Genomic DNA, 24,655 nt, shown 5'->3' with positions numbered 1-24,655 from the left:
TCATCCCATTCTTCTTGTTTGATACACTTTTGACACATATGTCTCCTTTGCCAACCTTTCCTCAACATTCTCTCCATATGTCCAAACCATTTCAGCATACCCACTTCAGTTCTCTCAACCATACTCTTTTTATTACCAGACCTCTCTCTTACCCCTTCATTACTTACTCAACCAAACCACCTTTCACCACACATTGTCCTGAAACATTTCTTTTCCAACACATCCACCCTCCTTTGCACAGTCTTGTCTATACCCCATGTCTTGCATCCATATAATAATGGGATTACTATACCTTCAAACATACCTTCATCCCCTCATCCACACTATGACTTACCTCCACTTCCATGTTTCCATTACTGCCATGTCCACCCCAGGTATCTAAAACACTTAATTTTCTCCAGTTATTCTCCATTCAGACTCACACCCCAGCTTACCTGTCCTTAAACTCTGCCAAACCTAATAATCTTGCTTTTACTAACATTTACCCTCAATCTTCTCGTTTCATATAGTCCTCTAAACTCAGTCACCAACTTCTGCAGTTTTCCACTCTAATCTGTCACCAGTGCTGTATCATAAGCAGACAACTGACTCACTTTCTAGGCTCACTCATCCCCTGCAGACTGCATACTCACCCCTTTCTCCAAGACTCATGCACTTTCCCCCTCACCACCCCATCCATGAACAAATTAAACAACCATGGTGAACATCACACATCTCAGCTGCAGACCCACCTTCACTTGGAACCATTCTCTGTCCTCTCTTCCTATTTTCTCTCTTCAGTTCCATACTTATACCTCTACCCTTCTTTATTCTATTAAGGGACCCAGTGACTCTCTTACCCTTTACCGCTCTCTCCCTCATATCCTTTCATATCACCACAGTTACCCAAGACAGCTCCCAGATACTTAAATTTCCTCACTTCTTCCAGTCTCCCCAACCCCCATATCCACAGGACAATTTAGTAAGAAAATTTATTAACAAAATCTATACTTCTTCATTCTTTTGGAAAATTAAAAAAAAAAAAGTGAGAGGGAAGGATTTCCAGCCCCCTGCTCCCTTCCACTTTCACTCTATTTCCTTTCAAACACCATTACTTTACTTTAACTTGTGTTTACCTTCAATCTTCTTCACTTACACACATCATAAATTACACTTACAACCTTCTGCAACTACTCTTCACTCTCCACAGACAACACAGTATCATCCACAAACAGGCTTGCCACTAGCCACCAAATCTCACTGCCTTACTCCATCTCTGCACCCCTTTTCTCTAGTTTTGCTTTCATCTCTTTCATAATTCCATCAATATATATATATATATATATATATATATATATATATATATATATATATATATATATATATATATATTCCTATGAGTCCACGGGGAAAATGAAACACGAAAAGTTCCCAAGTGCACTTTTGTGTAATAATCACATCATCAGGGGAGACACAAGAGAGAAATATAACAGTCAGTTGTTATACATCGAAGAGACAAAGCTAGGTCCTAGCTTGGTCCTAGACGAAAGAATGGCCCAACCCACCCACATACACATGTATATACATACATGTCCACACGCAAGTATACATATGTATACATCTGAACGTATACATATATATACATACACAGACGTATACATATATACATATATACACATGTACATGATTCATACTGTCTGCCTTTATTCATTCCCATCGCCACCCCGCCACACATGAAATAACAACCCCCTCCCCCCTCATGTGCGCAAGGTAGCACTAGGAAAAGACAACAAAGGCCCCTTTTGTTCGCACTCAATCTCTATCTGTCATGTAATATATATATTGAAAAGCCACTGTGATGTCACACAAACCTGTCTCACACCTACATGTATCCCAAAACTTTCGTTAAGCTCTCATCCACTGGCTTTTACACCAATAGTTTTACCCCTATGCCAAATATATCCTGAACACATCCCACAAAGCATTCCACTAGACTCTATCTTATGCTTTCTCCAGATCCATAAAAGCTGCATACAGCTTCTTACCTTTTGCTAAGTACTTTTCCATGGACATCTTCACTACAAAAATCTGATCCACACATCCCCTATATTTCGTAAAACCCCCTTGCTCTTCACTTATTCTACATTCAGTCACTTCCATCATTAGATCAATTAATATTCTTGCATAAACTTTTCCTGGTATACTTAACAGACTTATTCCCTTATAATTTCTACATACATCCTTCACACCTTTTCTTTTAAATAAAGGAGCAGTGATAGCTTTCACCCAATCCTCAGGTGCAACCTTCTGTTTCCTTGCTATACTACATATGAAGTGCATCCACTCTAACACACTTTCTCCTCCATTCTTCAGCATTTCAGCTGTAATCCCATCCACTCCAGGTGCCTTTCCTACCTTCAGCCTCATCATTGCCCTTCGTACCTCCCCCTTTGCTATAGGCAAAGAGGGAGGTAACAACTGCTGTCTCCCCTTCTCTCACATTCATCAATTCTTCAAAATACTCTTTCCATTTTCCTTTTATTTTCCTCCTTTTGACTCAGCAGTTCCCCTTCCTTACTTCTCACATCGACATTTCCACTCTTACATCCACCTCTTTCCTTTTTCACCCTCCAGTAAGTAGCTTTCCTCCAAAATCTTCATCTACCAATGATCATATTTGTCCTCTTGTTTTCCTGCACATTATTAGCTTTCCAAAACACCTTATTCTCTGTAAAGTTTACCAATACTCTCATACTCCAACTTTCTTTTGCTTTCTTTTCAATCCTCTTCAACCCTTGCATCTTCCTCTTGACCTCCTGCTGCTTTCTCTTATGCACACCGCAATCATTTGCATTTCTCCCTGTAAATACTACCCAAATGTGTCCCTTTTCTCTTTCCCTTGCAGCTTTACTTCTTCATCCCACCACTCACTGCCCTTTCTAATTTGCTGACTTTCTACCTTTCACATGCCATATTACTCTCAATCTCTCCTGGTATTTCTTCACATAAGTCTCTTTTCCAAGCTCACTTACTTTCACCACTTTCTTTACACCAATATTGTTTCCTCTTTTCTTAATACCTTTAAGAATCATCACCCTTGCCTCCAAAATCTAGTAATCAGACCTTGAACTAACTGCCCCACTCAGCACATTTACATCTAAAAGTCTCTTTTACATGTCTGTCAGTTGATATGTAATCCAGTAATGCCCTTTGATCATCTTTTTTACTCACATATGTAAACTTGTGTATGTCTCTCTCTTTAAACCAGGTATTTCCAATTACCAGTCCTTTTACAACACATAATGTCACAAGCTGTTCACTATTTCTGTTCATGATAATGAGGTCCCTACCCTCATTTATACCCTCAACTGCCATATCACTCTCCTTTGCATTTAGATCAACCATCACTAATACCTGGTTGATGCACTGATTCACAGCTGCTCCCAAAACAGTTACATCTCACATCCTTTCTTCTCATGGCCAATATATGTATTCAAATATTTTATTTATAGAAGTTTTCCAAAAAAAATTTTTCCTAACTACAGTTGTATGTTTCTCCTTTTTTTCACCTGAATTTTGCATTCTTTTTTTTTCCAACCCTTGGGGAGATAGCATGCACTTTCTTCCTAAAGCATTTGTCACAAACTATGTGTATAACTTTAAGACTAAGATTTGAAAGCAGTATTCAAGATATTTGCTAAAGGTTCTTTTATTATGGTGGATGAAAGTTATCGTTTACATATTTGCCTTAAAAAGTAGATAATGGGTTGTACGTATCTTGTAGAAGGTGACAAATTGGAGGGAAGTGGGTGACTGGAAATCTTCCCTTCATGTATTATTTTCCAATAGAAAGAACAGAGGAAGAAGCCAAGTGAGGATTTTTCCCTCCAAGGCTCTGTCATCAGTTCTTTATGTTACCTTGCTCATGTGGGAATTGGCGAGCATGTATGAAAAAATGATGTAAATAGAGAAGACAGAACTAGAGGTAAAGTGGTAAAAGTGAATGCCATTTCTTGTTGCACAATGTAAGTTTGACATTGATTTCCAGTACCTTTGTATTTTCTTTAGATATATAGCAGTGAATAAGTCCATCTGTTTAAGTCCATAAGTCCATCAAGTTTACCATAACACATTTATGTTATTTCCATTCATGCCATGGATGACTTAGACTTGTTTGGTAAAGGTTTTACCCAAGAAGACACTACTCCACACTACCCTAAATCCAAAGTCATTTCCTTTAATTGCTTTGCAATGTTGTCATGTTGAGGTAAGGAAGCAGGAAAGTATAAGACACTGCAATAATAAAAGGAAATATAGAAAAAGATAGGAAACAGTCTACTTTGTATATTCTTAATTGCACTGTTGGTGTATAGTAGAGTATTATGAAATTATATTTGATCACTGTATCTGTAACATCATTTTCAATGTCATTGCAGGTGATACCAAGGAGTAACTGTACTTATGCTGTTTCATTTTTATGTTCTTTCAGGAGATGCAGAGTACTGGCTCTACCTACAAGGTATAATCTGTATTCTAGTGCTCGTCAACTTATTCTTCTTTGTGCATGTAGCAATCTCTTTGTCACAGAAAATGAGACAGAGACGAAAAGTGTTTGAAACCAGCACAAGCCACAGCAGTAACTCCACCAAGACCAAAGAGCAGTAAGTTTGCAGGTTTAGTTGTGATTTAATCTGTTACATATATGATACATTTTATATTCATTTGGAAGTTTTGTTTTTGAATATTAAAATGAGAATAAGATTCCTTACAGTTATTAGTCATTACATTTACATACTTGAGTTTTCATAAAAAGGTTTTAGTGTCACTCAAAGTGCATGTGTTGGATAGTGTACATACAAAGAAAACCCTTAGCTCTTATGTACATTTAGTAACAATATTTACATTCTTTATATATCTGAAAGTTGGTGGCTATAATCCTATTCCTTCAGTTGCTAATATAGCCATGTCTCCAAGCTAACTTCTGCATCCACCCCATCAGGGGCCAACATCTTTTTTTTTGTCTAAATGTAGTTGTCAAGTAGCAGTAGATTCATACATATAATATCCTATACAAGTGATTGATTTTCTATGTAAGTACTCACAAGATTCTTTTCTTTGCTGTTTCCCACTTTAGTGAGGTAGTGTCATGAACAAAGGAAAGTCCTCATTCACTCAAAAGTAAACTAACTTAAGATAAATCATTGTAACTTAATCTACGGTATTAACAGAATTAGGTTGGATTTAGAATACCCTAACACTGCAGACAATGATTCAAGATCTCTTTCAAACCAGTGAACAGTGACATACTTTGATACATAGATCTGATAATGCATACATTCTTTAAAGTATCCAGTAACAATGATTATAGTATAGGATATGCAAATGTACGATTATTGATGATGATACATTATCAAGAAATATGACAGAAATAAGCCCCCTGAGCTAGAGTTTGTGTGTGGCTTCCCTTTCTCCCATTAGATCACAGAAGATATTACAGTCCTCCTAAGTTCATACCATTTCTGCATATCCCAATCAGCTCTCAATCAGACTGCACTTACTGTCACTCTTCTCTCCTATACTTTTATTCCTTATGTGAACAACCAGCCTTACAACAAATATTCTTCAGCCTTACATTTTCAACATATCCACCCTCTCCCTTTATTTTACATTCAAGACCCAAGACACATCCATACTACACTTAAGACTAATGTACCTAAAATATACCCATCTTTGTCTTAACATGCACCCATCCTCCATCTTTTGATTCTTTTCAGCTCCCATAGTTCTATCTGCTGCCATGTCCATTCTTAGGTACTTTAAAGCATTCCACTTCCTTCATGTCCTCACTATTTAGTTATATACAGATTCCCTCATGCACCTCTTACCTTACTTTTGTTTACATTTACTCCAAACTTTTTCTTTCACACTCTCCCAAACTCTACTGCCAGCTTCTAAAGATTCTATCTGGTCTTCCATCACATCCATGTCATCATCAAACTGCAGCTGATTCATCTTCCATACTTTATTTGGTGAAACACACCCTAGACCTGCACCTCAATCCAAGATTCTTACATTCACCTCCCTCATCACCTTGTCTGTAAACAGATTAATCAGTCTTGATGACATTATACATCTTTGCTGCACACCCACCTTCACCTTCACACTTACCTTCCCCTCTTCTTACTTGTACAAATGTCTTCACAGTTCTTCACTGCTTTTCATAACTTTAGAATTTTAAGAGTTACAATATTTTAATGGTGACATGATTAATTAATTATCCCTGGGGATAGGGGAGAAAGAATACTTCTCACGTATTCCCTGCGTGTCGTAGAAGGCGACTAAAAGGGAAGGGAGCGGGGGGCTGGAAATCCTCCCCTCTCGTTTTTAATTTTCCAAAAGAAGGAACAGAGAAGGGGGCTAAGTGAGGATATTCCCTCAAAGGCTCAGTCCTCTGTTCTTAACGCTACCTCGCTAACGCGGGAAATGGCGAATCGTGTGGGAAAAAAAAAAAAAAAAAAAAATGGGTAAATGTGATATGCCCCTTCAAGTTTCACTATATCATTGAAGGAAAAATTACATTGGGCCTAGAAAATATGCAAGCAGATTATATTTACCTTTTTGTGTTCTTATTACCAAGTGAATAACTAGATGGCAGAGACCATCTGCAATTATCAGATGCTCTTGTTTGATGATAGTATACCTCAAATACAAATATTGTAGAAAGGAAGTCAAACAGCAACAGACCATTGGGTCCTTTCAAAGCTATTTCTGATAGTAGAAGATATGAGAAACTCACAGATTTTTTTTTAGAGTAGGGAGGTATACAGATGTTTCAACGAGAAAAACTTGCAACTTTTTATTAAAATTAGGAGACAAAAATGTCATTTGTGGATTTTAAGCAAAATGTTGATCCTCTTTGTTTTTAAACCTGTCCGTGGTACTGCTTTCAGCAACTACTCTTAAAATATCCTGTAGAAGAACATTTTCTTTGCTGCATTCAAGGTAAAGTGTTTACTTTGAGTTTGTATCCATTTCACTTGAAGTGAAATGAATCAAGAATCAATACCATGGTAAATCAAGATTATCGGAGTCTTTGATAACATCTTGTTGAAGAAAACATTCTTTGTTGCATTTGAGATAGAATGTTTGCCATGTATTTGTATCTATTACTACAAGTGAAATCAGAAGAATAAAGCCTCATTGACATAGATAAATCAAGAGTACTGAAGTCTTTGATAATGTAGAATGCTTGTATCAGGTCATATTTTAACCTTCTTTTCTTTAGATAAATTTGTCACATATTCAGCTCTCTTAGGATTTGTTTCTCAGTCTGGGAATCATTTTAATATACTCACTTCATTTTGTTTGTCTATTTTCTGTTAGGGTGAACAGAATTGATAACAATGTTCAAGATAGGGATGTACCATTGAATTGTAAAGGGTGAGGACAATTTTCTGGTAGGGTGACCAGAATTGATCACAGTGTAGTGATGTACCATTGAATTGTAAAGGGTGAGGACGATTTGCTTGACTCAGATTTGAAAGCCCTACCAATGAATCCAAGAATTTTCTTCACCCCTTTTGATTGCTACTGTTCACTGCTTATCTGGCATTAGGCCACGAGAGATTATTGCAGCTAAGTTTTTCTCTGTTTATCTTTTTTAGCTCAGAATTCGTGCTGTAGTGTGCCTTTTTGCAAGGTGATCCCATGATTACTTATTTGTACAGGACAGGGAAAGGGTTTTATACTTATGTGATTACTTCTCTTGAACTTTTTCTACCAACATGTAATTTCCTGATAATATCTATACTGTCAGTATTGACTAATGATGAGTTGTTGCTGTGTCCTTCCTTCATTGCTGGGATGTTCATCTTTTATTCTCAAAGTGGAGCTGTTACATCTCCCTTGCTCAGTGGTCTCCTCTGTAGAAAGAAATACTTTTTCACAGATTCAAAACCTACTTCTGAACCATTGCATTTTGTGGTGATCATATTCTTTACTAAGGTGAATTGAAACACAGTGCTGGGCTAACGGATCCTTTATGTGGATTTTACATACATTTTTTTTTATTAAGTAATTGTTTACTACAAGGATTTTGATGAAATGAACTTCGAAAAGTCAGTTTAATGATTTACTTGAAAAATTCAGACAGATGAACTTCAAAATTTGTGCACAGTAAGATTTTAGAGAGAGATTTTAAGAAATTTTATATATATCCTAACATTTGTCCTTATAATGATAGAATGTATTTGCCAATCCTAAGTGAGATAAAACATTTAACATGTCACTGAAACATTAATTTATTTGTTGTTTTCCAGGGCCTGGTTGTATGTAAAGCTGTTAATTGTTATGGGTGTTGTTTGGATTGCTGATGTTGTATCCAGCGTGCAGCATAGGAATACTTGCACATACTGGTGAGTACAGTGTAATTATCTATTCATGAGTGTCTATTTGTATTATATGGTGAGGGAGTTTTACACTCTTGGAGCCTCATCTCATGAATACTCTTTATCACACAATCTCTAAAATTCATATACGCTGTCTACATTAAATGTCCTAAGTCAATCTGGTCCATTCACCCACCACTCTTATACTCACATCTCTCAAAGAACTGTCCACTATTCACTTTGTTGATATTTCAAAACTTAAAGGTTGACATCAGATCACCTCTCATTCTTCTTTCTTCCTTCCAAGGTGAATAATTTTAAAGCCTTCAGCCTTTTCCTGTAGCTTAACTTTCTTAATTCTTGTACCATATTTGTTACCACCCTCTAGACATTCTCTGTGAGCTCTTTGTGCTTCTTTAGGTGTGTTGACCAAAGCAGAGAAGTATATTGTAGTTTTAACCTTATATAGGATATGAATAGCTTGCTAATTATTTCCATATCCATATTCTTGAAAGCTGTTCCATCCTTAACTATTCAGTTGAGCACACCAATTATGCCTGTGACCTTCTCTATCTGGACAGATTATAACATTTTGATCACTATGGATTCCCTCGTGACAAGGTCATTCTTGCCACACAGAAGCACATTACATTTACTGTCATCAAGAAAGTAGCAATATACAGAAGCTTGATAAAGGGGCTTCATTGCAAAATATGTGTGCTGAAGATAGTGTTAGTACACTGGTCATTTATGTCTTAATGAGATCCAGGCAAAATGTTAAAACTCATCATTAGCAGTGACTCCATTCTACACGTGCATTTGTCTGGCCATTGATCTACTGCATGAAATTAGGGTCTTAACAGAAAATTGATACTGTATTGTACTGTAATAGAGATGGAAATTATCCTATACTTGCATATTCAGATCCTGTTTTGTACTCCTCACTGCCTCAGGGCCATCATCTGTGAAGAAGTCAGTCCTCCATCTGCCATTTGCCTTTCATAATATGTACCATACTCGCCTACAGTATTAGTGAGTGTGTTTGGATTAAGAAGCTTGCGGTTCAATTGATGTTCTCTTTTATTTCAATATTGTAATTCTTTATATCTTATATATTTTAGTATCCCTGGGGATAGGGGAGAAAGAATACTTCCCACGTATTCCCTGCGTGTCGTAGAAGGCGACTAAAAGGGGAGGGAGCGGGTGGCTGGAAATCCTCCCCTTTCTTGTTTTTTTTTAATTTTCCAAAAGAAGGAACAGAGAAGGGGGTCAGGTGAGGATATTCCCTCTAAGGCCCAGTTCTCTGTTCTTAACGCTACCTCGCTAATGCGGGAAATGGCAAATAGTATGGAACAAAAAAAAAAAAAAAAAAAAAAAAAAAAATTATATCTTATATCTTATACATTTTACACTGAAGTGCTCCAAAAGAGGCATCTTTTTATTAGCAATTTTGAAAATTCAGGAATGCATCCCCTGCTTCTGAAACAAATTATTAGTTAGAATACACCTGGTATAATAAGGGAATGAGCCACATAAATCTTTTTTATTTTTTTTTTCACTTTTCTCTTCAACATGGATTTTATGTTGGCATAAGACTGCTGTGAATTCAATTTTATTTCATAAACGTAGCTTGCATTGCCAGACTTTATTGTTTGTTTTACTTTAAGAATCTTTGGAAATTTTCACTATCTATACTTCAGAAAAATAGTTGATTTGGCAACTTCTTGATCTTAGCCATTCTCACCTATAGACATTTCATTCTATGAAGCCAAATTACCTGTGGGAAATTTGGAGTCTTCACTTGGGTTGTAAACAAGAAGTTTTCAGTAGATAAGTGGTACACGAGACTAACCCTTAAAACCAGTAGATTTAATATGTCAGCATCATTACTCCTTGAACATGTTTGCTGTGCCATTGCTGTGAACTTGTCGTAGAAAATTTAGTGCTAGCTCATTTGAATGTTGAATTTCATCATCACTTATGCCACATCTTTTAAAATTGATTTTAGCATTACAGGAATGCCAAAGACTTTATGAATACTTGATTAAATGTATGTTATTCTTTAACTGTCATTATACATCATTGTTTGTTAAATACTCAACTTATGTTTAACTAAAGTTAATCAGCTTGTGACTTTTATCTTTATAGGGTGTTCACAGATATAATCAATGGACTTCAAGGGGTGCTCATCTTTCTTGTGGCTGTTTGCAACAAGGACAATATGAAAAAGGTGAGAGCCAAGTACAGTTTACCTATAAGTTCATTATTAGCTTTGATTATTTTTTTACAGTTGGACAGAATAAGGAAGTACTTTGCTTATGTTAATGTGTACAGGAGGAGAATGGTGAGTGTAAAGGCAAGTAAAATAAGATTTTAGGTTTGCATAAAGTTAGGATTTCAAATTTTGATAGTTAGGAATTGGTGGTTGTGGATAATTTTGTGAGATAAGGAATGAAATTCAGTGAGGATGATATTGGGAAACCATGCTGAGATCAGACTGTTGAAAAGGAGGATATTTTGGGTTGAAAGAACTTGAGGGTTGTGTACAGGAAGCTTGCATGAAGACCTGTCTCAACTTTGATATACGGGTGTGAAACTCAGGTTTCTATCAGTCCGTATATGTAAGAAGTACAATTGGCAAATATGGACAATGTGTGTCTCATATTTTTCTCTAGGAGGTTAGAGTCCAAGAAGATGTGAAAAAGATATGTGGTGCAGTTGATTTATTAGATGTGTGAATGAAATAATTTTTATGATGATACAGCCTTGTACAATATATGGCTGATGAGTTAGATTGGTCAGAACATACAGAGTAATATAGAAGAAGAATATCTTTGAAAGTAACATTGCTAGAGGGCTGGACTGTGGTGATCTTACAGAATCTTTACTTTTATAAAAGCCAAGAAAGCTCTTGCTTAAGAAAGCAAGTGAATTATATAGTGTTGATATCAAAGTTCTTATGAATAAGTGACATTCTCTCAAACTGTCCTTAACCCCTTACTCAGTTTAGAGTTTCTTGAAACTTGTATAGACTATCTTTAATGAGGTTTTAGTTGTTTTGTTTATGGCAGTATTTCATACACTGTATTGACAGCTTGTCAAAGCAGCCCACTCGTTTAACAAAATCAGTTAGATTAATAGATGTTACACAATTTTTTTATGATAGTGCAGTCATACAGTACTGTACAATAGTATATGGACTTTAAAGTTGAAAATATATCTAGAAATCTCATGTGTTTCTTTGTACTAACCATCATATCAAAATCTTGGATAAATCAAAATTTCGATGATGAAAAAAGATGTCATAATTGATCAGGGTGAAAGTTACTTCTGTCATTAGCCCCACAAGCTTTCAGGCCACCTTTGTTTTCATCTCATGCAATGTCCCATCCATACCATCCAAGTGAATATTAAGTAACTTGCACTGCTTCCATTAAAAAAGTTCTCAACATTTGAAAGTTTTCTATACAGCATGTAGGATCGAAACTTCTCAAAGTGCTTCGCTATTTGTTGTATCATATGCTTTTTATGTATCTTTGAATGTTACATACACCATCTTTTTTCCACAACTTTCTCTGCCAATTCTCTAAGGTGCAAAAATTTGGTTTACGTACCCTCTTCTCTTCCTAATCCCACCTGGTGTTTCAGTGATAAGGAGTTCACAAATCCTTTTAACAGAAGTACTCACTATCCTACCATACACCTTGCCAATTTTGCGAGAGACTTATCCCTGTATACTGGGGACCCTTGTTTAGTTATAGGGTTATGTTTCTGGAACAGTTATTGCAAAGCAGTCTATTATCACACAAACATAGAATGCATGGTGCTCTAGTTTAGGGGTTTTGTCTGTACAGGGAAAAATTGAATAGTGCTGTTGGTTTGGGTTTCTGGTTAATTCAGTCATGGATAAATGGGACTTTATTTTCTTTGAGATTGTGTTGTTTATGATGTGATAAGAGGAGAGTAGTATTTGTATTAGTTATTAATTCTACTTTCATATCATAATTTGTGTTTTTACAGATCCGAGGTGCCTGGCGTCCTCGAATAAAGAGTGTCCAGAGAACGATGTCCAGTTTGCAAGGAAAGTCGACCACTCGCAATAAGGATAATCGAACTACAGATCAGAGTATGTTAGCATCAGATGCATCCAGAAAGACATCTGTTACTTCTTTACCTAGGAAAATCTCTGTAGTTTCTAATGTCATCTTCCCCAATTCTAACAAGGTAAAGGGAGCAACACAACTCTCTGATACCCCTGAATCCTCTAGAAGATCCCCTGCACCCAGGAAAATCTCCAATGTATCTAATATTGAAGTTATTCCAATGACCACTATGGATGAGTAATGACGTGCATGTTTTCATTTTGAGGTTTGAATGATTTTACCTTCTAACTGTTGATTTGTCACTTGGTGCTGTAATGTACCAAGTTTACATTAACTTGTAGCCAATTGTCAGTTACTGAGTTATAATATCTCAGTTTCCATATTTTTTGGAAAGTGGAGTATATTCAGAAGATTTTCATGAAGTTTTTTCTTGAAAGTGTCTTAACATTTACTTCTCTGATGTGTATTAAGTTAAAAGCTAAAATGCTTGACTTTATTATTTCACAGTAAAATGGGGTGGTGGCTTAGTTTAGGAAATAAGCATAATTGAATAGCCACTTCTGCAGATGACATTGTGCCTGTTCTTCTTTTGACTCATGATGAACATGGGTGGAGTGGGTTGTAAATGTAGAGTATTATCCTTGTACAGAGACACATAAAAGCAAGAATAGGCAAAGAGTGTGCAAAACTTAAGTTGGATAGAGAGATTTGGGCACTTTTAAGTAGCTCATTTGCAGACAAGTCAAAGGTTTCAGTGGAAAGTGGAATTATCCAAGGTAATAGGATCTGCATGCTATGTAGAAGAAGGAAGATGAAAGTAAGTCCTGGTGAGGGTAAGGTGATGGTTTAAGGGAAAGTGAAATTATGGAGATTGCAATGTTTTATATAGAATGAATAAAAGTTGTGAAATGAAGTGTGAAGTTAGATTAGGCACATGGTACGATGGAAAGAAAAGGAAAGGATAGAGCTCTTCAGTGGAGGAAGGTGATTGGACCCTTGGAGAAAATTATGAAAGGGAAAACATGACACTGAAAGTAGAAAAAAAAAGCATCATCCTGCCACCCCTTACCTATAGCTATGAAACATGGACATTGGATGGAACTGATGCTTCTAGAGGTTAGTCTGGTGACGTGCTATTTGAGGGTATATGCTGTATCAGCAGATGAGAGGGGTGGGGAGTAGAGAGAGTAAAGATGTGTAGAGTAGTGGATAGTTAGAGAATAAAAGAATGCTATGTCACAAAGAAAATTAAAAGACATATCTTTTAATAGTTTGGACATTTGGAGAGAATGGGAGACGATAAGTTGGTAAAGAATATATATATAGGAGTGAGTTAGAAGGATATAGAACAAAGGACGAGGATGGAAGATGTTTGGTTGATAAGGAAAATATATAGGAGTGAGGTAGGATATAGAGTAAATGCAAGGTAGCCAGCATCTTATGAGGCATGGAGTACTAATGGTGTGTGCTTGAATGAGGCAGCCTGTAAATTTTCCAGTTGTGACCACTCCCCAAAGTGTAGTTTATGGTGCAAACAAGGCATTAAAGGTGTAGGATATAGGAAAGTAGATAGTCTAGTTCTTCCTCAAAATAAGATACTCAAGCAGTGAACAAAATGACCACAGCTCTACAGTTTTCCTCAGGTTGTGAGCACAACTAGCTTGTAAATAGTTAGCCTGTCTGAAATATGTGACCGCATTGTATACATACTCATACTCAATGAAATAATTGTTTATGGAGTGCAGTGTACTGATGTTTTCAGTAATATACCGTAGGTATCATAGTGTGCTAATACGCAGAGGGATAAAGATTTTACTCATGATATTCATATTACAGTTATTGGTCATAACTAGGTAGTTGTTAATTTCCTTTCTCCATATCTTATTTCTGTAAGGTCACATCTATGCTAATTTTATTTTGAGTTTATATAATATTGTACTTCCATGTAGAGGATGCTGAGTAGTGTTTCAGGTCTTTACATAGGTTCAGAAGCTAAGTTATATGACAGTGCTCATGAGATCATTATCACCGATCAAAGTATCTTGATATGAACTCGAAAAATACTCTGATTCCATCATGAATAAGATGCCTGATGGAATATGAAAAAATCAAATGATCTCCATGATCTCTCCCTATCAAACAAACTGTTTCAGTCATGAAAGGATATTCTGTTCAAAATTCCATGTAAGTACTTTGTTTGTGTGAATTTTGTACTTTATGCATTTAGCATCTCAGTATTATGAATAAAATTGTAATTAAGAATCTTGCTTTTATTGCCGATACTTGAATGAGCCATTTTTCTTCTGCTTGTACTGTATGAAGAAGAATAAGATTCCTCATTTTAATTGCTCTGTATTTCCTTATGAAAAGTGAAAGTACTGCAGGAACAAGATATGCAGTGTAAAGAAATTGTTAGAAAGATTGCAGGGATTGTTTGACACCTTTCTCAGACAGTGTGTTTGTAGGATACGTGACAGAAGATAGGCTAGTGAAAATAACAGAGATAAGTTAATGGATAAGAGGTAAGTGTTTGTAGGATACGTGACAGAAGATAGGCTGGTGAAAATAACAGAGATTAGTTAATGGATAAGAGGTAAACAAGTTGGACAGTTGTATGTTTTGGGTTAGAGGTATTTCAGATGTGGATGTCAGAGGATGAATATTTACATAAGGTTATGTGCATTGAATATTGTTTGATGAAGTTAATCTCTGGAGAAATCAACGTAGTGTGTAGATTGACAAATAAAGAAACAAGTACATTTGCTCAGAGACCCATGTTCACTCTAATAGTGTAGACATGGGATGAGGGTGTGTTTGACTGAACAGAGGCTGTGTGACCTTCACCCATCCTTAGTATATGGAGGCAGAATTAAAGATAATAGGTAATATGTTCCCCTCTAATTCAGATTTAATCACTGTGGTATGCAGTAATCATGTTAAGGCCCATTTCTATTCTCAGTTTATTTACATTATGATAAAGAGCTTCATAACTACTTTGCACACTATTTCGTGAGCATTGACTTGTCAGTTTCTTCCTTCAAAGGCTCAGAAGCAAAACACTTCCACTGTCTAGGAATGGTAGTCATTTTTGTGGCATCATCACAAATGAAACACCATCATCCTGGATAGTCCACTTAGTAAATTAGTTTAACTTTTCTTATTCTTTTCTCATGGTCATCCATACCATCCTAAATTACCATCAACATCTTGCCTGCCATACATTATATATGGCCATACAATCTTACATTTCATGTATCTACCTCTATGGCTGATAAAGTTAATGTACCAAGAATGTATTGATGTATTCTTATTTAACCATGACGTCCAAAGGTGTGGAATATTTTACTGTTGGATGTAATTTGACATGCATGGCTGTAAATGACCATGACAGTTGATAGGCCTAAAGCCCAAATAGATGTTGAATTCTTGAAATTATATGTCTATTTTGTTTTCCTGCTTTTTTCTTACTTTGTCAATCCCTCTATCAGCTTTATACTGTCTGTCCCCTACTTACAAACTATGCAACATGACCATCCATACATATGACCTTAAAAAGATATATATTAAAAATTTACATAAATATAAAAATTAAGCTTGGTCGTACATCTGCTAGTGCTAATGGCTGCATGCATACAATAGCGACTCAGATGATATCCCAGCATTGTGTACATCACAGCATCTCTCTCAGTTCTAGTTCTCAGTTACCATTCAGTAAGCATGCATTATTCAAGTGAATCTGACAAATGTTTTTGCTAGATTAAACCATTTTTGTATTAAACCCCAAAGAAGAATGAGAAAGAGGATAAACTCATCACATGTTGATGGATCTGGCAAGAAGCCAAGAAAACCGCTTGATTTGGGATTGAAAATGAAGATAATCACCCAATATGAAGGGGAAAAAAATTTGAAGTGATTGAGCATGGTCTACAGTTGTCCCATTCAGCTAGTATGAAGTCTACGATAGCAGAGCAATGACAAGGGCCCATCCACGAAATGGAAAAGTTGATGCTGTGGATGGAAGATCAAATTAAAATAAATGTACCACTAAGCTTACTAACAATTCAGGTGAAGGCTAGAAGTCTTTTTAAGACTTTCAAAGAGTGAGTGGGCAAGGATTACATCAAGAACTTCAGAGAAAGTCATGATTGGTTCAATAGATTTAAACAAAGGTGTAGCTAGCACAACATTCAAGTCACAGGTGAAGCAGCAAGTGAAAAATAAACCAAAGAATCTTTTAATAAACCATAGTGATTTAAAAAATTTCAATTCATAAAACTGGTTAGACAAAAAGATATAATCACAATAGAACTTGCATAACATAGAAAATGAAAATGAAATATGAATTAAAGAATCTTAAATAAAAGGTAAAAAGAAACTACAGAATCACATAATGAAGCTGGTTCATAAAACCTAGGTAATCATGACAGAAATTGAGTAGGATAAAAGAATGCTGTACAGCTATATGAATTCTACATGCCATGCTGACATATGTCTATTTCAAGATCCAACCAGTTGGTCAAACAGAACTCAGTCATATGGTGGGGATAGATAGAATTTTAATAATAAAGTTTGCTGAGGATACCATGCATATGCTTAATAATTGTTTTAGTGAACATATATTTTCAATTCTATATACATCAACAAAGTTCATTGTCTTAATGTATCATAGGCAAAAAGGAGACAATGGTAGGAAACATATTTACACATAAAAACATTGTCCTTGACTTAACAAACTGCCTCTTCCTCAGTATTCTGTATCCTGGCGCTACCTCGCTGACGCGGGGAACGGCGCGAGGTCGACATGCTGTCACTGGATTGAACCAGAGCATGTGAAGCGTGTGGGGTAATCCATGTAAAGTTTTGTGGGGCCTGGATGTGGAAAGGGAGCTGTGGTTTCGGTGCATTATTACATGACAGCTAGAGACTGAGTGTGAACGAATGTGGCCTTTGTTGTCTTTTCCTAGCGCTACCTCGCGCGCGTGCGGGGTGAGGGGGGGGGGGGTTGTCATGTGTGGCGGGGTGGCGACGGAAATGTATAAAGGTAGCAAGTATGAATTATGTACATGTATATATATATATATATAATATTATATAATATATATATATATATATATATATATATATATACATATATATATAGATAGATAGATAGATAGATAGATAGATAGATAGATATATACGTTGAAATGTATAGGTGTGTATATGTGTGTGAGTGAACGTGCATGTATATACATGTGTGTGTGGGTGGGTTGGGCCATCTTTCGTCTGTTTCCTTGCGCTACCTAGCCAACGCGGGAGACAGCGACAAAGTATAATATATATATATATATATATATATATATATATATATATATATATATATATATATATATATATATATAAGGGGGAATGGAGCAATGCACTTTGGTGTCACAATTCACTTCTCCAAACTTCCCAGAGATTAAGCAAAATAAGCAAATTCCAAGATCAACCACACTAATCCTTTCAGTCACAAATAAGCCTTTTAAGACAAAATTCAGATATAAAGTTATTCCGTAAATAAGCGATGGCTCGCCGAGACCTGTTTCTATCTCTAAACATGTTTTTTTTAAAGATAATAATCTCGTTATGGACCATCAGGTCTCCTGTTCTCTTTGTCTTTCCATGTACTCCCCGCTTGCCCATTTCTATGGGCGATCATATATATATAGTGGGAATGGTGAATCCTTGATAATGTTTGCATTCAACATAACATAATCTGATGATTCGCAAAACAAGGCGTGTTTTCATCCTGGTTACTGTAACACAAACTACGTCTGGTGTTGGAGAAAGAAAACGAAATCAACTGTGGTACTGGATCTAATGGCATCAAATCTCCTTGTCCTGTGGCTGCTAGTATCAGGTATCATGATTATGATTAACTGTCCTTTGCCTTCAACTATGATAGAGAGCAAACTCACCGTACGCATTATTGCATGACTTCCAGAGTTAGATTGATATTTGGTTGTATGCTTATCAAACACCCTATGCTGTTTAGTCATGTCTGGAAAATGATACATTAATAATAGCTTTTCAAGTGACCTTGTCGATAAATGGTGAGATATATACATGCAGTTTCATACGGTCATGTTCGACTGAATAAAAACGTAAAGAAAGTTTGCCATGTGGTATGTTCCTGTTGCTAGCACTTCCAGGAAATGTGTGACAACCTCTCCCAAGTCACGAGAATGTATGTCCTGGGGCTCCCTGACTAGAGAGGCCCTGAAAAAAAAAAAAATGAGTTGTTTACAAACTTACATAAGGCATGGAGAGTTGAATTGTCTTAGAGTCACACCATTAGTGCTTCACACTGGAGGATCAACAGACTAGCATCAGTGATTAAATCAAACTCTGACTTTATCTCTGGTGATAGAATTAATTATTTCTTCAAATATATCAATCATGCAATTCCTGATGGTTCGTTTATGTTTCTGAGGCTTGCGTTGTATCGTTGGTGGAAATTTTGCCTTTGTTGCTTTGAATGTCCTACGTAATCATTACAACATATCTACATAATGCAAACATTTATGCTGTCGCAACAAAACACTGCCTTAAGCGCTTCGTAACTCCTGAAGTCTGTCATGGATGATCATCAGGTCTACTGTCATGCGTCATTTCCCTTGCATTCAATATATTTCACGACACAAGGGCCTGTAATGTGTGCCGCTTGTTTACATCACCCACTAACCCACAAAAATGCCACATCTACTTTATTTATCCGAGCATCTGGCTACCCTAACGTGTCTTATAGGGGTCCTCTCCACCCTTCAAATTCCTCCCTAAGGGTGCCCGTGGTCATCCCTTGGGAAAAACCTGAAAAGTTTGCGTTTCTGCGATAGCATTTCCTGTTTTCTACAAACTGCCATCTGGTATTATTGGGCCTCCTTAGTTGTCAGGGCCCTAACTCAGCGTATAGAGCGTAAGGGAAGGGGTCGGCCCTGGATTTGAAACAATTAGAATAAGAAAAAAAAAAAAATATTGACGCACTCCATGGTGTCTCTAAATTGTATATTGTCTAGGGTCATACAATGCCAGAGACCGTCTACTGCTGGTACATTGTGTTTATATGTAGTTTCAACACTTGTCGAGTTGGGGATATTTTCCTTTTAAACCAGGATATGGTATTCCTCCTTTCCATCACAACCCGTGTGGTCAGACCTGTAAGGTGACCCACCCACCCCCACTGACACCCCACTCTCACCTCCCCCCCAACGGTAGGAGAAGCCCCACCACCCCCGACAACCACCCCCCACACGGGTTAACCTTAGCCTCCCCCAGTCTAGGAACGTTCCTGCTGTGGTGAGGTCGTACATTATCTGCTTCCAGCGGTGTGCTTATTATACCATCGAGGCAATGAGTGTCACTATAACTCAAGGACTTAGTGCACTTTCTCTCAGTGTTCGATGTCACCAATGGTAATGGAGTTGGTAAGTATATATGACTGTGTTACGGTCTTTTACCAAATACATTGCCAGAACATTTACAGGTATCATTCTAATGCCAGCTGTAAATAAATTTGGATGCACTAAGAATTTTTTTTACTGTAGTGTTCAAATCATGTTTGTTGCCCGTAGTGTACACAGAGGCTGTGTTTGCCATGAGCGAAAACAAGCGGAAAACGATGTACGATAATGGAAAGAAACAGGGAATAACTACGTATGTGCGTTTTATCTCCTAACTTTCACTCCCTGAACAATTCAACGTAACGGAAAGCTTTGAAATTATGCTAGAACCACTATTGTAGATTTTCACGTTCCTCCCCCCCTGCCAATGTTTTTGCAGGCTACGTTAGGTTCGATTAGGTTACGTTTGGTGGAAGTAGAGGAACGGGTGCAAATCATACCCCTACCTAACTCAAGCTAGCCTTAACCCCCCCTACGCCAAAAAAAAAAAAAAAAAATGATGGGGGGGAGGTACAAATCCTCGAGATCTCTGTGTTATATTCAATATCGGATGCTCGGGACTATGGAATGTCTGATTATCTGGTGCACTTTGTCTCATATTATAGTTATAACTGAAAAATTCCCCAATTTTGCTTTTGGACCCTATCAAACTCTAACGAAAAAGAATTAAACATTTTGGCAAATGATGAGGAGTTACGCGCAAGAATGGAGGGAATCCTCTCAGAGGATTTCGTGCATTTCCAAAATGATAATTCTGTCACATCAGATTGCAGATTTGTTCAGCATGTAAATAGAAAGATATTACCATATCGTAACGTTAATTTGGTTATTCTAACAGTAATGTGATTACGATAATATGGTATTCAACATGACTGGAGTGAGATACGTTCACGTTTAAATGATCGCAAATTGTAGTTAGCGCGAGACCTTTAACTTGGCATGTACACTCGGGGGAACTCCCATGTGTGCTATGCCGTTCTCCGAGGCATCCATTGACTGAGCGAGGACTCAGGAGAGGGGAAAAATGTTATATAACTCGAATATTCCTGTTGCTGACGAAGGGCGGGTCTTTGTATGAAGCTAGACTTTTCCTAGAGAGAGAGAATCTTGGACGAAGGACAGGATAGAACCGTCATAGGATTTTCTTTTTTCTTCTCTGCTAACTATCAAGGTTGACGTGTATTTATTTTCTTGATTAATATTACGGATTTGATGCCTTGACTATTTTACGATGGTGGTTGAAATCAATAGTTTGTGCGGCATATGTGGTGAATGGAATGGGTAAATAATCTCAGACATTATTCTTTGGGAACATATAGTAATATTTTGCTTCTTAAACAAGGCATATATCACATGATTGTTAATCTGAACTTTGTGATTTTTTTTAATATTGTGGAAATATTATTTGTCAGAGTATAGGTGATTTCGTCTGCCGAATAATTTAGTTTTGCCAACTTGCAAAACTAGATCTATCGGATTTTCATACCCGTTCATTAGATTTCTCTGACATATTGCGAATAGCGATTTTTTTTAGTTGATATACGTCTTGTTTAGCAGTAATTTTGGCTGATTATACTTGTGAATAATATATATATATATATATATATATATATATATATATATATATATATATATATATATATATATATATATATATGCTATTATCTTTGATATTATCTATATTCGTCCCCCTGGTGTAAGTATCCATACTTATGGATTCCTAAATTACGTCCACCAGTTCATGTTCTTGATACCGTATAACCACTGGCAGCAAATCGGTCAGAGGTACTTCACCCGTTCTCACCATATACGTGACACCTGTTTTCCTCCCCGCCCCCCGTCCACTGCTGCCTGTCCACCAGACAGTCCTCGCGCACCTGTCGTGTAGTGGAAGTCTCGACATTAATATGACAATAATGGGCCTAGTTTATCCACAGTGTTACCGAAAGAATTGGAAAACAGACCTAAATTTGAGAGATTATTGGTTAAGGCTAGTGGAAAAGGGAGAAAAACAGATTGCCTAATTGGTAAGTGTGGAATTATTGCGGAGCTCAGTGATTTGGAAAGGCATCAAAATATATAAGAAAGCGTTCAGGCCATTCTCTAGTGCAAGGCCATCAAAAATAACTTGACCTTAACATAGTGTTACTCAGAATGCGACTGAGCTGAAGTGCGATTAGCAGTTTGTTTGCAGACCACACAGTATTTGTGACGGCATTTTTTTTTTTTCTAAACCTGCAAAAAGACTCGCATGAAACCAGAGCAGAGTATGAATCTACGTAACTAGATTGCAAAAATGTTATTGTAAATGTAAATAGGCCCAGAGTTTACAAACAGTTTATGGGAAGATGTTGGCGATGCTAAATCTAGCAGTTTAATGAACGATTCCCCTGTTGTTATCAGTGGTTAAACATAATTTGGCAGGAGTTTACAGAAAATAATCTCCACGTTACTTGGATTAATTAAAGGTGTTGACAACGTAAGCGTAAATACTAGCAAGAATGATGGTGTTTGTGAATTATCGAAGAAAGAAATTGAACTCCCAAATCTCATAATGGTGCTGTGTTTGTGATATTCCTTTCAGTTGGCTCTATCGCAGTCTGTGGCTGAAGCACTGACAAGAAATATTGATTTCGTGGTGTGTGAGGCCTATAGCTGGTTTAGACACTTATCAAAAAGACATTTGTTACACAGACAGTTGTTTGAAATGTTGAATGATGGCAAACAACCAGTACAAGTTCCGAGAGTGTGACATGAGATGGATGAAAATGGAATCCACAGTGACTCGTATATTGGCTGTGGGAAAAGCTCAGATTACGTTTTTGAAACTGCGAGGTCCTCTGAGAAGTGCTACAGTGCTGAAACTATTCAACCTATATAGCAGGAAATTTCCTGTGATAAGATGCTGGTCTAACTATGCTGCACCTCCTTGCCTTAACGAACCTCTTCCTTGCAACAGCAAAAAAAAAAAAAGGTGTTTTTACACCAATATTAACCCTTCAACATTGACATTAGCTCCCATGTTGACCCTGGTGCATATCTAGGTTAAGGATATGAGAAAAAGAATCAAAGGGGCTGAAATGAATGTCCGCGAACGTTGCATTGTCTGTTGTTGTTTTACTCTTGTGGGTTGAGGAGTAGACTGCTAGACAACTTCCAGGTGCTTAAGAAAATGTCACTTTTCCTCCTTGATGAGTGTTTGAAAGCCGTCGAAAAAAATCTGTCGCACAGTTACTGAAATGCTGTGCAGTGAGCCAGAACAGATGAAATGAACAGTTAAACAATGATATTTTGGATCGAAGTAGATGATTATAAAGTTGTACATAGGCTAATCCTATCCACGAGATGTAGTATTTGGCAATCAGTATAACACTCGCTTCCTTGCTTAAATATCAGCTTGACACTGTCAAATGTAAACTTAGAAATCTGCCAAATACTGGGGACTGTCAGTGCTATTTTCGCAATTAAAAGTGGGCCGAGAAGAGGAGAGCACAGATGTTATGGATAACATGCAGTGTGGTACAGCTGACTGCGGCGCTGGCTGGGATGCACAATACGTCATCAGCGGGAGAGAGTTTGAGCAAGTTGCTTCAGCGATAGTTGCAAAGGCAAACGACGAGGAGGAAGTTTTTTGTTTTTCGCTGGATGATTAAATGGTAAGTTTTACTTTCACTTAGTGTATAGTTACTGTAAGAGCTGTAATGTATTATTTCATGAATGATGTAAAAGCTACCGGATTCTCACTAAATATAGCGGATTTCGAAACCACTTCGGAGATTTTCATTAGAGTTAACACCACTTCTGCCAGTTGGTTTCGTAGATCATTTGTCTGTGTCTAGTACTGGCGTTAGGAATGATTATGAAGCAGCAACAGGAGCGTCTCAGGGGGCTATCAGAGGTCAGTGAAAACTTCCAAGGGCCCGAGACAGTTGTACATTGTTATCCGCGTCTCATTATATTACAGTTGTGTCCGGCCGACAAGGTCTTGATGGCAGCCGTTTCTGTAAGGCGCTTTCCCTGTCTCTCTTGAGAATCTTGATCAATAGGGGGAGTCAGAGCTCCTTACTTTGGGCTGGAGATGTGTTTTAAAGGTTCAAACATTCAGCCTGATTCCATCTTAGGGTCTATGTAATACTCATCATTTGCCTTCATTTGTTTGGTGTCACTAGTCGTCATTGCAGAACTCGACAGCGTTATTAGCGGTAGGGTAAAGAGGTCAATACACTTCACTATGAGCGACCCGTTAACGTGATGGTTTGCCCCAGTCGTGTAACCCGACATATCCGTCATCAGATCCGCCTTGTTTGCTTTTTATATGTTAATAAAAATTCCCCGTGAATACACACTCCTAATTATTTGTAGTGTAACGACCTATCAATTTATGTTTTACGCCCGAAGACGCGTTACTGTATCCTCATAACAATGAGAGAGTGCGTTTGACTTTAAAATAGAAGCTTTCACATCTAAGTCAAAGTATTGTACATCTAAATAGTCTGTTCACCAGGCGAACCCAAGACGCCATTGGTAAACCACTGGCGTCCTGGGTCCACCCCTTCCCTGCACATCAACCAACTGCTCGAAGTCCCTCATCTCACTCTTGCATCTCCCTCGACAAAGTATTCACCACACGAAAGTGCACCTCGGACGGAACCCATAGCCTCATTTTCCTCGTGGTTATCATCATATACTAGATCACGTGTGTTGTGAACTATTGTATATATATATATATATATATATATATATATATATATATATATATATATAT

At 37.2% G+C, this 24,655-nt stretch overlaps 2 protein-coding genes across 4 annotated transcripts in view; both read left to right on the top strand.

The window, feature by feature from the left end:
• LOC139749186 (G-protein coupled receptor Mth-like) overlaps positions 1-14,731 on the top strand; it is a 45,767-nt gene extending 31,036 nt beyond the window's left edge. For both annotated transcript variants that reach the window (XM_071662850.1, XM_071662851.1), the window contains exons 5-8: positions 4,469-4,640; positions 8,298-8,393; positions 10,515-10,596; positions 12,387-14,731. In XM_071662850.1, the coding sequence (XP_071518951.1) occupies positions 4,469-4,640; positions 8,298-8,393; positions 10,515-10,596; positions 12,387-12,710 (674 nt within the window). In that variant the 3' untranslated portion in view covers positions 12,711-14,731. The remainder of the gene's footprint in view (positions 1-4,468; positions 4,641-8,297; positions 8,394-10,514; positions 10,597-12,386) is intronic.
• A 5,045-nt stretch (positions 14,732-19,776) lies between these two features.
• LOC139749184 (G-protein coupled receptor Mth2-like) overlaps positions 19,777-24,655 on the top strand; it is a 53,814-nt gene continuing 48,935 nt past the window's right edge. The window contains exon 1 of one of the 2 annotated variants that reach the window (XM_071662847.1): positions 19,777-19,914. The gene's annotated coding sequence lies outside the window, so the exon portion shown is untranslated. Of the gene's footprint in view, positions 19,915-21,739; positions 23,547-24,655 lie in introns of those variants that run through there. The other variant, XM_071662848.1, reaches the window with a different exon arrangement.

This window comes from Panulirus ornatus, chromosome 6 (genome assembly GCF_036320965.1).
Source record: "Panulirus ornatus isolate Po-2019 chromosome 6, ASM3632096v1, whole genome shotgun sequence".
NCBI classification, from domain to species: domain Eukaryota; kingdom Metazoa; phylum Arthropoda; class Malacostraca; order Decapoda; family Palinuridae; genus Panulirus; species Panulirus ornatus.
Note: the sequence above shows the minus strand (reverse complement) of the source record. Positions and strands in the feature narration are given on the sequence as shown.